This window comes from Helianthus annuus, chromosome 14 (assembly GCF_002127325.2).
Source record: "Helianthus annuus cultivar XRQ/B chromosome 14, HanXRQr2.0-SUNRISE, whole genome shotgun sequence".
Lineage (NCBI taxonomy): Eukaryota > Viridiplantae > Streptophyta > Magnoliopsida > Asterales > Asteraceae > Helianthus > Helianthus annuus.
Window position 1 is genome coordinate 32,386,189 of NC_035446.2, and position 15,342 is coordinate 32,401,530.

At 34.3% G+C, this 15,342-nt stretch overlaps 1 protein-coding gene across 1 annotated transcript; it reads left to right on the plus strand.

Annotated features, from left to right (window-relative positions):
• Positions 1-8,060: 8,060 nt before the first annotated feature.
• On the plus strand, positions 8,061-14,827 carry LOC110918658 (ammonium transporter 1 member 2). The gene is made up of 2 exons (XM_022162933.2): positions 8,061-8,667; positions 13,613-14,827. Exons 1-2 carry the CDS (start codon positions 8,160-8,162, stop codon positions 14,614-14,616), a joined length of 1,512 nt encoding a protein of 503 aa, XP_022018625.1. The 5' UTR covers positions 8,061-8,159; the 3' UTR covers positions 14,617-14,827.
• Positions 14,828-15,342: the final 515 nt, after the last annotated feature.

Here is a 15,342-nt window from a genome sequence, read left to right on the forward strand (position 1 = left end):
CCCAGCGGAGGCGTGTGTTGTGAAGGAGGATTTAGCACGTTTCTGGCACACCATTGCTATTTCACCGTTTTCTAGCAATTTGGTGGCGTCGGACATTAGGGATCCAGTTTATAGGTTCGTGCATAAGATTCTATGTTCTACGCTGATAGGAAAGCACGAGGGAGATAAGGTGAACCAGCATAGTTTGTTCTGCTTGATGTGCATGGTTGAGAGGCGGCCAGCCAATTTAGCTAGTATTCTGGCGTGGTCTTTGGCGAGGCCGAAGAAGGGGGGTAGTACGGCCAGGTTGTATGGTGGGCCGTATATCACTTTGTTGGCCGCCAATTTAGGAGTGTTTGCTAGGTTTCCAGCTGATAGGATGACTGCGGGCCCCGCTCCATCTCTTGTGGAGTTGAGGAGTCTACAGCTAGCCGGGATTGTCACATTCATTGAGCCGCTAGCGTGGACAGAGGTTTTGCCAGCACCACCGTCTCCGGATCCGACTGCCGAGGAGGCAGCGACCACTACGATTCCGGAGCGGTACCAGGTGCCACTTCAGCGACATCAGCTCCCAGCTAGGGAGTATCCATTCAGGCAGCCGCGGTCGGAGCCGCTTACGTTAGAGGGTTTGTATGATCAGGTCGAGCAGGTGAGACATGAGATGCAGCTGGGTTTTCAGGGTCTGTATGATCACTTTCAGTTACAGCTACCACCAGCACTGCAGCCACAGCAGGGGGGTCCCGCTGGTGGAGAGGAGGAGCAGGATAGTGGAGATGCATGAGGATGAGCAGCAGTGATAGCAGCGGTTATATCTTTTGTTTTATTTTTATGCTGTTTTAATCCTCGATAGTCGGTTTGTATAATACGATATATTTGGTTGGTTGGGTTTTTGGGTTGGATGATACTTGTTGGTTGATGCTTTGATCGTATATATTATTTTGGGTTTGGTATGTGTGATTTGTTAGGTTGTTTTGCCGCTTCCGTTCGCGTGTCCGAGTTAGTACAGTTTGCTGAGCGCGTTATGGATTGGAGGGCATGTGTGGTATCGACTGGCATATTGACAGTCTCACATATGATTCAGCTAAGTCGTTCCACTTGTATACTTGTATATTATTTTATTATATTTTTGTTTTGGGTTTTTAGGAGTCCGGTTTTCATCCTTGCATTAGGGACAATGCAACATTCAAGTGTGGGGATGGGAACTTGTAGTTAGTGAGTTTTTAAAAAAAAAAAAAAAAAAAAAAAAAAATCCAAAAAAATTAAAAAATAGAAAAATGTCTTTTGAAATAAGAAGTTTGCAAAATAAAAACGGAAAATGATAGAAAAGTCGGGTTTTTGATCGGGTTCAAATAATAATAATATGAGATAATATAATTGAGCTTGTGTCTAGTTTGGGATGCGCGGGTAGGCTTGATTCGGTTTCGGGTTCCTTTGATATTAATTATACCTAATTGTCGGTCTACTAGTGGGTTCTCATCTAGGGAAAGTGGGGAAATTGAAACCGCCAATAATAGTATAAGGGATGCCGTTATAAGCTAAGATCGTTAGAGTTTTTGGTCATTATCTCGTCGAAAAAGAAAAAAAAATAATAAATAAATAAGCGAGCTAGAAACTAAATGAAAGTAGCCATTCTATGTAATCTGTGGTTGGGGATAGCGACTCTACAGCCGGAATACCGCTAGAATGTGTGAAATCGACCTTGCAAAATAAATAAAAAGTACCGAGGCCTATGTAATCTGTGGTTGGGGATAGCGACTCTACAGCCGGAATACCTCTAGGATTAGGGAAAGCAACGTCTACGCTCGTAAATGAAAGAAAAAAAAAATGAAAAAAAAAATGGAAAAATAGATTTGATTTTAAACTCTCTTGATCTTGGTATAAGGCGGTTAGGAAATAACCCAGTGGTGGTTCCTTTTGTCCTATAAGCTTGAGGGGGGAGTAGGTGGACTTGCAATTTCTAGCGTGAGACCCTAGGTGGATTGACCGAACTTGAACCTAAATTGCATGATAAGGGCTTGAAACCGGGTTGGGTTTAAGAGGATCATTATACTTGCAATCGCGGCTAACACGAGTATCGATTTAATAAAATAATCTAAGTTTTTGTCCCGATCGACTATCTTGACTATGATTCCGTTTGCATTATTCTTTTTCGAGGACGAAAAAAAGATAAGTGTGGGGATATTTGATGTATTGCAAAATACATCGGTATTCGCGTCGGTTTTAGTCGTTAGTTAGTTAGTTTTAGTGTCGATTTAGTTTAGAACGTACATACTATTGATTTATTTATGTTTCCAGGTTTTTCCAGCCAAAAGGAGTGAAACCGAGCAGGAATATTGAATGGCGAAAGGCTGGCACGGAAACCGAGGAAGTCGGGAGCTGAAACGAAGAAAATTGTAAATTCTGGAGCCTCCAGGCGACCCGCGTTGACTAAACATGCATTCCCAGGCGGGTCGCTTTGACTTAATAAAGAATCAGAAGAAATACACCCTCTCGCGCCCCGCGTAAACTTGAACAGAAACATGAGGCGGGCCGCGAGCATCTTGTAAAACAACTCAGGAGTTATTAGCTTAGGCGACCCGCGAAAGATCAAGCTAATACTTCATGCGGGCCGCCTAAAGTTGTTATGTCGGCAAACTTACGAGGATTGCATGGCAAGTTAGGGTTTTCGGTTATAAAAACACATGTTCGCATCAGCAGCCGATTATTGACGAACTAGGGCATCTTTGGGGCTGTTTTAGCTGCTGATTGAAGGCTGTGAACGTGTCGGAGGCATACCGGAAGCTAGGAATCATCGGGAAAGCATTCTTGAGCATTCGGGAGTGAAGATTCGGGTTTTATACACCTATTTCTTGCATTCTTTGTTTGTTTAGATTTTGTTAACGATGAATTCAGTTGATACCTTGATTTTGACTTTGTTTCTGATTATGTTTTCCGGCTAAAACTCATAAACTACCTAGGCGATGATTATGGCATAACGAAGATTGGATTTTTATATGATTATTGATGTGGTTGTGATTTTTCTTGCATTGTAAACACTATGTTAGTTTGTCTTGGTGCGTTTGTATGCTTGTGATTTCTTAGTTAATCGTTTATTTGTTCCATTCAATTCTTGGTGACGGTCTTTATCACGGAATAGAGTTGAATTAGGGTTTTTGGCTTAGGTGAGTGTCTATATCACATAATAGGTCATTAATTCTCTAGGGTGAAAAGTGCACTAGTAACCTTAGGAACAATATTCGGTAATTAATTAAAATCAAGTGTGCTGCTAGACTCGTCGCGGAAAGGCTCGAGGATATTGGTAGGTCTAGGAGTAGTTAAAAGGAATTAACCACCCATTGTCTATCAAGCCAAGATTGAACCCATAGTTGCTTTAGACGTTCGCGCGGCAAAGTAGAGCGTCTTACATAAGCACTTTCAAGAAACTAGAGGACTGACAAGAAATCTAGAAAACCGGTAGTTTAACAACCTCTCGGGAATCTTAGTGTGCTCTTGAGAGGGATTAGGGGTCCTTAGATTTCCCTAGAGGTGAGAATTTTAAGATCCCGGTTTCACACCACATCATTATCATTTAGGAATCCATTCCGAGTTTAGCCTGCGTCTAGCCTAGGTAGTCTTTATTCTCACTGATTCGACCCTTTGCTTGTGTTCGTGTCTTGCTTGCTAGTATTATTTTATTATTTTATCTAGGATTTTTAGAAACCCCCCCAAATTAATAAACAAATTTAGTATGTCGTGTCAGTCCGAGTCTAGATAGAGTCTTAGCGTAGTCAGTAGAGTCCTGTGGGTTCGATACTCGGACTTACTTTAGCTTTACTACATTCGATCGGTTCACTTGCCGATTGTGTGTTTAGGGTTTAGGTCGAGTCTTAGTTTATAAATTTAAAGCTTAGAGAGTCTAGAATTAGGGTATTTTAGTTAGTTTTATTTAACCCATTTTCAGCACATCAAGGTCATGTTAAGTACACAAAACGGTCTATTCATTGCTATGAATAGATTACGCTAACACGAATCTTTGGTTTGACTTGTATAGCTGCATGCTAGTATTGTATGTTAGTTAAGTTAACAATTATGCCATGTGGATTTATTTAAACTTTTATACTTATGCTAGTAATCAAACTTGTATACTCGCCAATATTTTTGTTTTGAACTATACTTTAATACGTGTTGTAGGAATTTGATGACGACGATGATGAACGGAATCTAGTAGGATGAACTAGAAACCCATTTTAATTTTAGTACTTATGTCGTATTTTGTTTCTTTGATTATGTTGTTGTATTTGTTTCAAAACGATGTACTTGAGTTTTGCAATGAAATGAAAATTTGATTTTATTAAATATTGTCATATATAGTGTTATGAAGTCTCTTGCAATCTCGTTTTCCTCTCACTCTAATGTTTCCGCTATCGGTTGGGGTGTGACATTTCTTATCTTACGATATTCATAGTGTCGATTATAGAAGAGATGGAAATTGCATACCATATTAGGATTAACTGAATGAGCTGCGCAACCCTCTTCCACAGGCGGGCTGTGATGACATAGCCTACTTCTAGAAAGTCTTTCATGTTGAAGGTGGTCGCCCTTATACTTTGTTTTAAGCACTTCTTCTCATATGCTAACTTCGATGCTCATTTTTTGCCTTGCTTTGGGGCCTATCCCCCCTTTAGCTTAGTTTGGCTTTAGTTAGAAAAATGTCATGTGGCTTCTAGTATTTCTTGTATGTTGTGTTTGATCATGTAAATAACCAATTTGACGCATAAGTCACTGGATCTAATGACTTGGGTAAAACTCTATTTCCATTACAGATTCTGTTATTTTCTAAGTAATTGGTGTCTCGTGCATGTGGGCTCATGTGTACTTGAAGAAAGAAAGACAGACCGCTTGAACGTGACCTATTCTCTTAATAAATGATAAACCGGGATCCTTCTACTTTTTTGGAATCCCCTGGATATAGATTGATTAAGTGACGGATAAGCTCAAAAAAATCCCTACATTCTCTAAAGAACTAAGAACAACTACCGTCGAATCACAGTCTTCCTCAATCCTCATATAGCTCTCCTCTCTAATTGGTCAAGGGTACACGCTTCTCTTTTTTCGTTTATGTATTTCACAATTCTTCAATTACAATTCTTTGAAATTTTAGTTATTTAAAACATTTCAATTTCCTCACAAATATTATTTCAAATGCCCTAAAAATTCTAAAAAGATGAGCTAAAATTTCATTGTTAAAACAACAAATTCCCAAAGTGGGAACCAATGGTAAGCAGGGCGGATCCAATCCACATTTGTAGGTTTCTAAGAACACAATGCGTTCGAAAAAAATGAAAAAAAAAATAGTTAGAACCTTATAGAATTTAGAAAAAGTTAGTAAGAATTAAAATGAATTTACCAAAAGGAAGCCGATAGATTAAAATCCTGAATCCGTCATAGATGGTAAGTAGTATGAGATGAACACACAGCGAATGAGCTCGGCGAATGCGAAGACTCTACAAAGGAACGATCCTTCAGTTTTCGTTCATTGGTCTTTAACACACTAAAAGGTCAAAAGCTACTTGCTTCCCACAAAAGAGGAGTGGTTGAGTATGATTTGAAAGCTTACAATTTAATATCATGCAATGAAACTTTATCAACCTGTAATTAATTTTTTTTTGAAAGATGTGAATTATTCGTGAATGTCGGAAGGTCTAGCATACGTTGTTTTAACTGAGTCCACGCTAGAGAGACCCTCGCATAATAGATCCCCAATTTAAACCCCTCAATAATAAACTCCTATCACCCAGACTCGAACCTAAGACCTGGAGGGAAAACTCATCCGAGCCCACCATAGCCACCACTAGAGTAGCACTGATGGTTCTATAATTAATTATGTATTGTACAATTTCCTTCAGAATTTGTATACTATTATTCTATTTCTGACTACAGAAGATTTTTGTAAGAAGTAACGGTTTCAATTGGTTTAATTAGAAACGTACAGATTTGGGTTGAATATCATTGTTAATAAACGAAGCCGACAAAATAAGAAAAAAAAAGTTGTTAAAAATGAATCAGATAGTTGACTAGATCAAAATTTGAATTTAGGATATGAATGCTTAGAAAGTACGTTTTATTAAAAAAGTAAACTCTTTATTATTTAAGAAAAGTAAACTCTTTATTATCAATTTGAATTTAAATTTAGAAGTCACAAATATCCATACCACAAGTGTGATTGTGCCATACCACAAGTGTGATTGTGATATCTTATTTTCTCTCGGTTCAAATTAAATCGATTTACTTCTACTTTATTATTTATAATTTAAACTGTAACCTCTCAAAAATAATCTATACTTGCAACGTAAATAATGACATTCATTCTGTGTATTTCTAACTTTCACTTATTTCGTGTCAAAACAATTTACAAAATTTTTATTGAGATATAAAGCAATCAATGTGCACTAAGGGCACACGATGTTCTTGTCCGTTATAGTGGAATTTGCATAATCAACTAAGATAGAAATTAAAATTTTCATTATATAGGGTAATGCTAGACAAAAAACCCTAAAATTCTTAGAAAACTCTGGAAACCCAAATGGGAACCCATTTTTACCCAACCTCCCGACATTTTTTTTTTTTTGAAAAAAATTACACATGTAATATACATGTTTTAGAGTGTTTTGGGCCAAAAAAAAAAAACAAAAAAAATGCCGAAGGGATTTTTTAAAAAAAAATAAACAAATTTCAGTGCCTAACATGTGTTAGGCAAAAAAGACATAAATTTGCTGAAATTTGCTGAAACTTTTTTTTTTTAAATTATCCCTTCGGCGCTTTTTTGATTTTTTTGGCCCAAAAGTCTTAAAAACATGTATATTACATGTGTTATTTTTTTCAAAAAAAAAAAAAATGTCGGGAGCTTGGGTTTTCTAGGGTTTTTTATATATATAGGGTTTTCTATATAGCCCAACCCTATATATATATATATATATATATATATATATATTATCACCATCATCATACTCACTAAATCTCACCAACAACAAAACTAAGATTGGGTCTGAGAAAAGTAAACCTTACCTCTACCCCATAGTAATAGAGAGACTGCTTCCAGTGAGACCACCGACTCGATGGTAGTTTTGCATCAAGCCTTGGACATAAGGCGCATAACACTCGTCAATTAAGACAAAGGCCATTTAGTGCATGTGCTCTCTTGTCTTTCGTCTATCAACACCACCACATGATGCATGATTAAGCATCCCCCTCTTTTAACATTATTTTCACGAAATTAGTAAAATAACGTTAAAATAGTGCACTTTCACTTTTGCCTACAAAGCGCCACACATATGTACATTATATGCGCATACCGCAAGCATGGCGTAATTATATAATATATATTAACATTACATATTATTATTATCGATTAGTAAATTATAATTTACTTATTACAGCTTAAGCTTTTTTATATAAAATCTTTTTTTTTGAACTGCCAACCAATCATTCAAATGGACTACTAGCGAAATTCACCATATCGGGATACACTCGTCTTCCAAACTGGGGAAAACCCTCACCTACCAAAGGCCGTGAACACTCGCCCGAAGACACGACAGTGCGGTGAGGTAAAACCCGCTCAGTTCAAGGATCGAACTAGCCATCGCCGTCTACTCGCCTAGTCTCCCAAACTCACCAAGTGCCGCATAGTGTTCATTTCACAGAATGGAATGAAATCTTAAGAGAATTGAAATGTTGATTATACTCCTTATTTTATTGGTTTCAATAAGAAACTAAATTGGAATTGAACAACAACACAAGGAAGAGAATCTACGTTCTCATTCTACCCAAATTTCATTCCATTTTAAAAAATAAACACAACAAAATTACAAATCAAATTTTGATTTCTATACAAATTCTTATTTCAATTCCATTACAATCCATGAAACGAACACTACCTAAACGCTAAACGCAGGAATTAAACCTGGATAAGTTGAAAGACTAAGTCTCTTTCTTACAACTACTGCACCAATAGGTTTATATATAAAATCTTGGTTATAGAATATTCAACTTATACGGTCATCATAAACCACAACATTAAATACTGGCACAATTTGTCTTCCAGGGGGTCATGAAAAACCGTTGACTTGGAATCAAGACTCACTATAAAATCACTATCTCAATAACCATTTTCGTTCGATCAACCACCCTAATCCTCCTTCACGATGGCATCCTTCCCTACTTGCTCCGCCGATGAGCTAACCCCTCTCCTCGGCCTCGCGGCCAACGCCACCGCCGCAGCCGACTACATATGCACCCGCTTCACCGCCACCTCAGACAAATTCACCAACACAACATACGCCATAGACAACACCTACCTCCTCTTCTCGGCCTACCTCGTGTTCGCCATGCAACTCGGGTTCGCCATGCTTTGCGCTGGGTCGGTCCGAGCCAAAAACACGATGAACATCATGCTCACCAACGTGTTGGACGCTGCGGCTGGAGGTATTTCGTACTACATATTCGGGTTTGCTTTCGCCTTTGGTGGACCGTCCAACGGATTTATCGGGAAACATTACTTCGGGTTGAAATCGATCCCTTCGTCGAGTTACGACTATAGTTTCTTCCTGTACCAGTGGGCATTTGCTATAGCAGCTGCTGGGATCACCAGTGGTTCCATTGCTGAGAGAACTCAGTTTGTGGCTTACCTTATTTACTCTTCCTTCTTGACAGGTTAGTAATTAGTTTTGCTTGCTCATCTTTACTTACTACCTTATTTGAATATATTTGTTACAAAAAAAATAGTAATAAACGAACCAAAAAAGTATAAAAAAGATATCTTCTTGTGTGGAGGTGGTACGGTTTCCGGGGTAATGCTTTAACCAAATCTGATCAATCCAGCGCAGACCCGATTAAGACAACACAGTCTGCACAGATCTTGGCTAGGACCGCCGTTTAGACGGTGTGGAATTGAGTTATTAAAAAAGAAAGTCACCGTAAAAAAAAAATGTTATGTATCGTAGCTTTCAGCATCAAAAGTGGAAATGTATTATATAATCTTAATAACTATTAAAGATATGATATTTTCAACAGCGAATCAAATTTTCTGTAGCAAATTGAAATTTAATATTATTCTTATTGTTTTAGACAGACTGGTTAATAGTTTTGCTTGACTTTTATTTAAGTTATTTTAACAAATAACGATATAATAATATATAGTAATTTATTTATTGAGAAGCTGAAATGAATCTACATCCAGTGACCCATTCAATAATTAATTCAGTCTATAAAGTCTGCATGACAATTTGACTTTTATAATACATAAAGGAAACTCGAACTACCATTTTAACCTTTATATACACTATTTATTATATATACAAATCGAGTGGCATATATGTCAATATCTTAAAAATTTATTTAAAAGATAAGAAATTGATAATATTTTGGCTACACACATAGTCAAAGGAAAACGAGAAAGAAATGAAACCAATTTACTTTTTTAATTGGGAAATTGGCCTGTAATAATCCCACCTAAACCTTATTGGCCATTAATAATTCCACCTCAGAATATTCCCCTCACCAGTCCCACCTTTCACATATTTTTCCTACAATGGTCCCCCGTTAAAAAAACTTAACGGAGTTAAGCTTTTTTCCAAATTACAAACAGATTTTTTAGGGCTTTTGATTAGAATGACGATACGAGTCCATTGATGTAAAACTTGCCTCGAAACGATGCTCCAAACGATGAAAACGGCGCTTCAATTCGGGTGTTTAAATTTCTAATTAACCAAAATTAAGTCACTTGGAGCACCATTTCGAAGTAAGTTTTACATCAATGAACTCGTATCATCGTTCTGATTAAAAGCCCTAAAAAATCAGTTTGTAATTTGGAAAAAAGCTTAACTCCGTTAAGTTTTTTTAACGGGGGACCATTGTAGGAAAAATAGATGAAAGGTGGGACTGGTGGGGGGAATATTCTGAGGTGGGATTATTAATGGCCAATAAGGTCTAGGTGGGATTATTACAGGCCAATTCCCCTTTTTAATTTTACTATTTTTATTGACATCATGTACACGTAGTTCTTGAAATAATTTTGATTATGTAATGGAGCGTGCCCTTAACATTAGGGGCGAAGTATAATGGGTGCCCAGGGGTGCACCCGTCCACTCCAATGTTTCGGTTAGAAGTGTATAAGTTTTGATTTTTCGTCCGAAAATTTTAATATTATATAGGATCCCCCCTCCGATTATTTTTCCCAAATTGTATATCCTAAATATTTGTAAACTTTGCATATAAATAATGGGTAGTTTGGTAAATATACACTTTGTTTTATTTAGAACTATTATTATTTGACCCGACTTGAATCGAATAGCCAGCCCGACCCGACCCTAAACATAACGGAAGGAAAAAAAAATTGGGTCCAATCACTTTACGCCCCCTCGAAACTTTTGGTCAAGCTCCGCCGCTGCTTAACATACATATACACATATAGTATATACACATATATTATGAGGTTTAATAAGAAATCCTAAAAAATAAAAAACGGAGGAACAATGTAAAATGTGAAAGAGTAATAAAAAATCAATCTTATATGTAAAAAAAATATTTTTTTTTTCTAATTTTTTAACCTTTTCATATAATTATGAGGTTTAATAAGAAATCCTAAAAAATAAAAAACGGAGGAACAATGTAAAATGTGAAAGAGTAATAAAAAATCAATCTTATATGTAAAAAAAATATTTTTTTCTAATTTTTTAACCTTTTCATATAAACGCATATAAAATCCGTTTTAATAAAACTTTTTGAGAAATAGAAAAATAAAAAAATAGTCCAAAAAAAATTACAATTTTTTTCTATTTAAAAATATTTTTGTTGATTTTTTACATGTAAAATTAGTGATTCCGTGATTCCTAACTTTTTTGATGTTCCCCATTGAACTCATCCCAACCCTACACACACACATATATATGTAGCGGTAATATCAATATAGGGGAAAGTTAATCTACAATAGCCCCTTAACGTGTTAAGGTACAAAGTGAACTAGATTAGAACCCCGTGTATATTACACGGGTAGAATAAAAGCAATTTATATATTAAATAAAAAATAATATATTTTTAAAAACCTGATTTATTATATGTGTTGATTAAATATAATTTTATATATTAAATAATAAAAAATTTATATCTTTAATAACTTCGTGTATTGTGCGGGTTAAATAAATGTAATTTTATATACCAAACAATAAAAAACTTATATATTTAAAAAAAAAAACCTTGTGTATTCATGGGTGGAAGAAATATAATTTTATATACTAAATAATATAAAAGTTATATTTTAATAAAACTTTATATATTGTACATGTTGAATAAATCTATACTATATAGCAAATACTATAAAAAAGTTATATTTATAAAAACCTTGTTTATTAAACGGGTTTATCTATTGTTAAAAAAATCTTTCTAAATCAAAACGGACTTTTTTATTATTTTTCTAAATTACGTTAATACTATTTTAAATTTTTGGTTTGATAATATCAAAGTTATATTTTAAAAAAACTTCGTGTATTTTACGGGTTAATTAAATCTAATACTATATAGCAAATAATAAAAAAGTTATATCTTTAAAACCATTTGTATTACACAGATTTATCTATTGTTAAAAAAAATCTTTCTAAATCAAAATGGATTTTTTTTATTTTTTAAATTAGGTTAATACTATTTTAAATTTTTGGTTTGATCATATAAAAGTTCTATTAAAAAAATCCAAATTTTTATGTTTAAAATCAGTTATCCAAGTATAATTTATCCTTTGAAAATCATTATTTCTTTTCACAAACCGTAATTTCTCAATTAAAATTTTGATTATTATCTGAATGATTAATGATGATGATAATAAACATTCATCATGTGATAACCGATTTTTTTTTTTGTTCATTAACGAATTCTAAATAAATAAATATATAATTATACAACTCTTTTGACTTCAAGGAATTAAAATCAAATTTATGCCAATAATTTAGAGTTGATAGGATTTATATGATTTTAGTTAAATAATAATTATCTACGATTAAGGATGGTCTAGAATAAAAGCAATTTATGTATTAAATAAAAAATAATATATTTTTAAAAACCTCATTTATTATATGTGTTGATTAAATATAATTTTATATATTAAATAATAAAAAAGTTATATATCTTTAAGAACTTCGTGTATTGTGCGGGTTAAATAAATGCAATTTTATATACCAAACAATAAAAAACTTATATATTTAAAAAAAAAACCTTGTGTATTCATGGGTGGAAGAAATATAATTTTATATACTAAATAATATAAAAGTTATATTTTAATAAAACTTTGTATATTGTACAGGTTGAATAAATCTATACTATATAGCAAATACTATAAAAAAGTTATATTTATAAAAACCTTGTTTATTAAACGGGTTTATCTATTGTTAAAAAAATCTTTCTAAATCAAAATGGACTTTTTTTATTATTTTTCTAAATTACGTTAATACTATTTTAAATTTTTGGTTTGATAATATCAAAGTTATATTTAAAAAAAAAAAACTTCGTGTATTATACAGGTTAATTAAATCTAATACTATATAGCAAATAATAAAAAAGTTATATCTTTAAAACCATTTGTATTACACGGATTTATCTATTGTTAAAAAAAATCTTTCTAAATCAAAATGGATTTTTTTTTTATTTTTTAAATTAGGTTAATACTATTTTAAATTTTTGGTTTGATCATATAAAAGTTGTATTTAAAAAAAATCCAAATTTTTATGTTTAAAATCAGTTATCCAAGTATAATTTATCCTTTGAAAATCATTATTTCTTTTCACAAACTGTAATTTCTCAATTAAAATTTTGATTATTATCTGAATGATTAATGATGATGATAATAAACATTCATCATGTGATAACCGATTTTTTTTGTTGATTAACGAATTCTAAGTAAATAAATATATAATTATACAACTCTTTTGACTTCAAGGAATTAAAATCAAATTTATGCCAATAATTTAGAGTTGATAAGATTTATATGATTTTAATTAAATAATAATTATCTACGATTAAGGATGGTCTAGAATAATGACAAGTGTCCCTTAATTGATTTCTTTTATTATATAGTATAGATTACATATATTCATTTTTAAAATACGCATGTTAAAAAATTAAAATCCAACATGTCATCAAACATGAAAATTATGCATGGGTTAAACTCAAATTACGCATTGGTTGGGTTAACCATAATTACGCATGTTATAGTACATAACTTCACATATTATTTGGTCACTTCGCACCTTCATATGTTAAAACCTATTTGTATTCAAAACTTTCAATATATATAATGATAATATAATTGTTTATTAGATTTTAAAACTTTCAATATATATGATGGTAATATAATTGTTTCAATTTAATAAAGTAGAAACTAGTAAAAAAATGTTAGTAGATAATTAATTATACACGATACTTTAACTAAATTTGATTGATGTTTATGTGCATCTCTTTCACGTTTCGAATTCATGTGTTAAACTTTAAGCACAATTTGAATAACTATGCACAAAGAAGCAATAATTGTGTTAGATTTTTTGGTTGACGTTTTGGAAGATTAAAATCTAACACAAGACTAACGGCTAACTTTCGATTATATAAATTTTTACAGGTTTTGTGTATCCTATAGTGTCACACTGGGTGTGGTCCAGTGATGGTTGGGCCAGTGCCTCAAGAACAAGCGGTAGCCTCCTATTTGATTCAGGAGCCATCGATTTCGCTGGATCGGGTGTGGTCCACATGGTGGGTGGGATCGCCGGTCTATGGGGTGCGCTAATCGAAGGTCCAAGAATCGGACGGTTCGATCGCACTGGGCGATCCGTGGCCTTACGAGGCCATAGTGCGTCCCTTGTGGTTTTGGGTACATTCCTTCTATGGTTCGGTTGGTATGGTTTCAACCCCGGTTCATTTCTAACAATCTCAAAATCCTACAACACTTCAGACGCTTTTTATGGCCAATGGAGTGCGGTTGGAAGAACCGCGGTCACCACCACACTAGCCGGATGCACTGCCGCGCTAACCACATTGTTTAGCAAGCGACTACTAGTCGGTCACTGGAATGTGACCGACGTTTGTAATGGCTTGCTAGGTGGTTTTGCCGCCATTACATCTGGTTGCGCAGTGGTGGAGCCATGGGCCGCAATTGTTTGTGGCTTTGTTGCATCCTGGGTTCTAATAGGATGTAACAAACTCGCGGAAAAGTTGAAGTTTGACGACCCACTAGAGGCCGCGCAGTTACACGGAGGGTGTGGGGCATGGGGCCTATTGTTTACCGGTTTGTTTGCTAAGAAACGCTATGTTCACGAGGTGTACGCAACCGGGCGGCCTTACGGGCTGTTCATGGGCGGTGGCGGAAAGTTGCTAGCAGCTCAGATCATCCAAATACTAGTGATCTTTGGATGGGTGAGTGCCACCATGGGTCCACTTTTCTACATTTTGAAGAAACTCAAGTTGTTGCGGGTGTCGAAAGAAGATGAACTACAAGGAATGGATATGACCCGACATGGCGGGTTCGCGTATATATATCAAGACGAAGATAGTAGTTCGCACCCGCCACCCGGGTTTACAATGAGAAAGATTGAACCATCAAGTGCAACTCCATCACCAATTGTGTAGCTTGTGTAAATTGCAACTGTGGAAAAAAAAAATCGGAATATTGATGATGTGTTTGAATATAAATATTCCTTTGTTAGACTTGTAATGTTGTCTTGTTTTCGTTTTGCTTTAGTATTCAGATTTCTCATATTATTTGTGAATAAACGTGACAAAAATGAGTTTACTTCGTTACATGTTTTGGTATTAAAATTTCTCATTAATTGTGTGAAAAGAATCTTATTTTTTGTTTCCAGTGTTTTGGTATTAAAATTTGTTACATGTTTGTATTAAAATTTCTCATTAATTGTGTGAAATGAATCTTATTTTTTTTTTCAATGTGATGACAATAATTTGAGCAAACTGCAATTTTGGTCCTTGTGATTTCTTTATAATTGCAGCATTTTACAAAGATGAAAAGTCTTGCAAAAAGCACTATATGTTTTTAAAACATCAGGGACATCTAGTCTTTTCACATTTGTAACATATACAAAAGGAAGCTTCAGGAATAGTGCCACGCAGCTGCGTGGCACTACCTCATTGGACCAACAGTTTTACTCTTTTATATTCGTTTTAAAATTACGGTTTCGTCCTTAATTTAACATAAAATTATGTTTTTCCTTCTAGCTCAAAATAAAAGTATATTCTTTTCACTCGCTCAAAATTACGATTTTGCACTCGGTTCAACTTTATGATTTTATCCCCATATTACAATTTTGACCCCAGCTCAAAATAATTTTTTGATTTTGC

Excerpts from the sequence above, each read along its gene's own strand:
- LOC110918658 (XM_022162933.2), top strand. The coding sequence starts at position 8,160 with ATGGCATCCTTCCCTACTTGCTCCGCCGATGAGCTAACCCCTCTCCTC. Across the intron at positions 8,668-13,612 it reads TTACTCTTCCTTCTTGACAG|GTTTTGTGTATCCTATAGTG; the intron begins GTTAGTAATTAG and ends AAATTTTTACAG.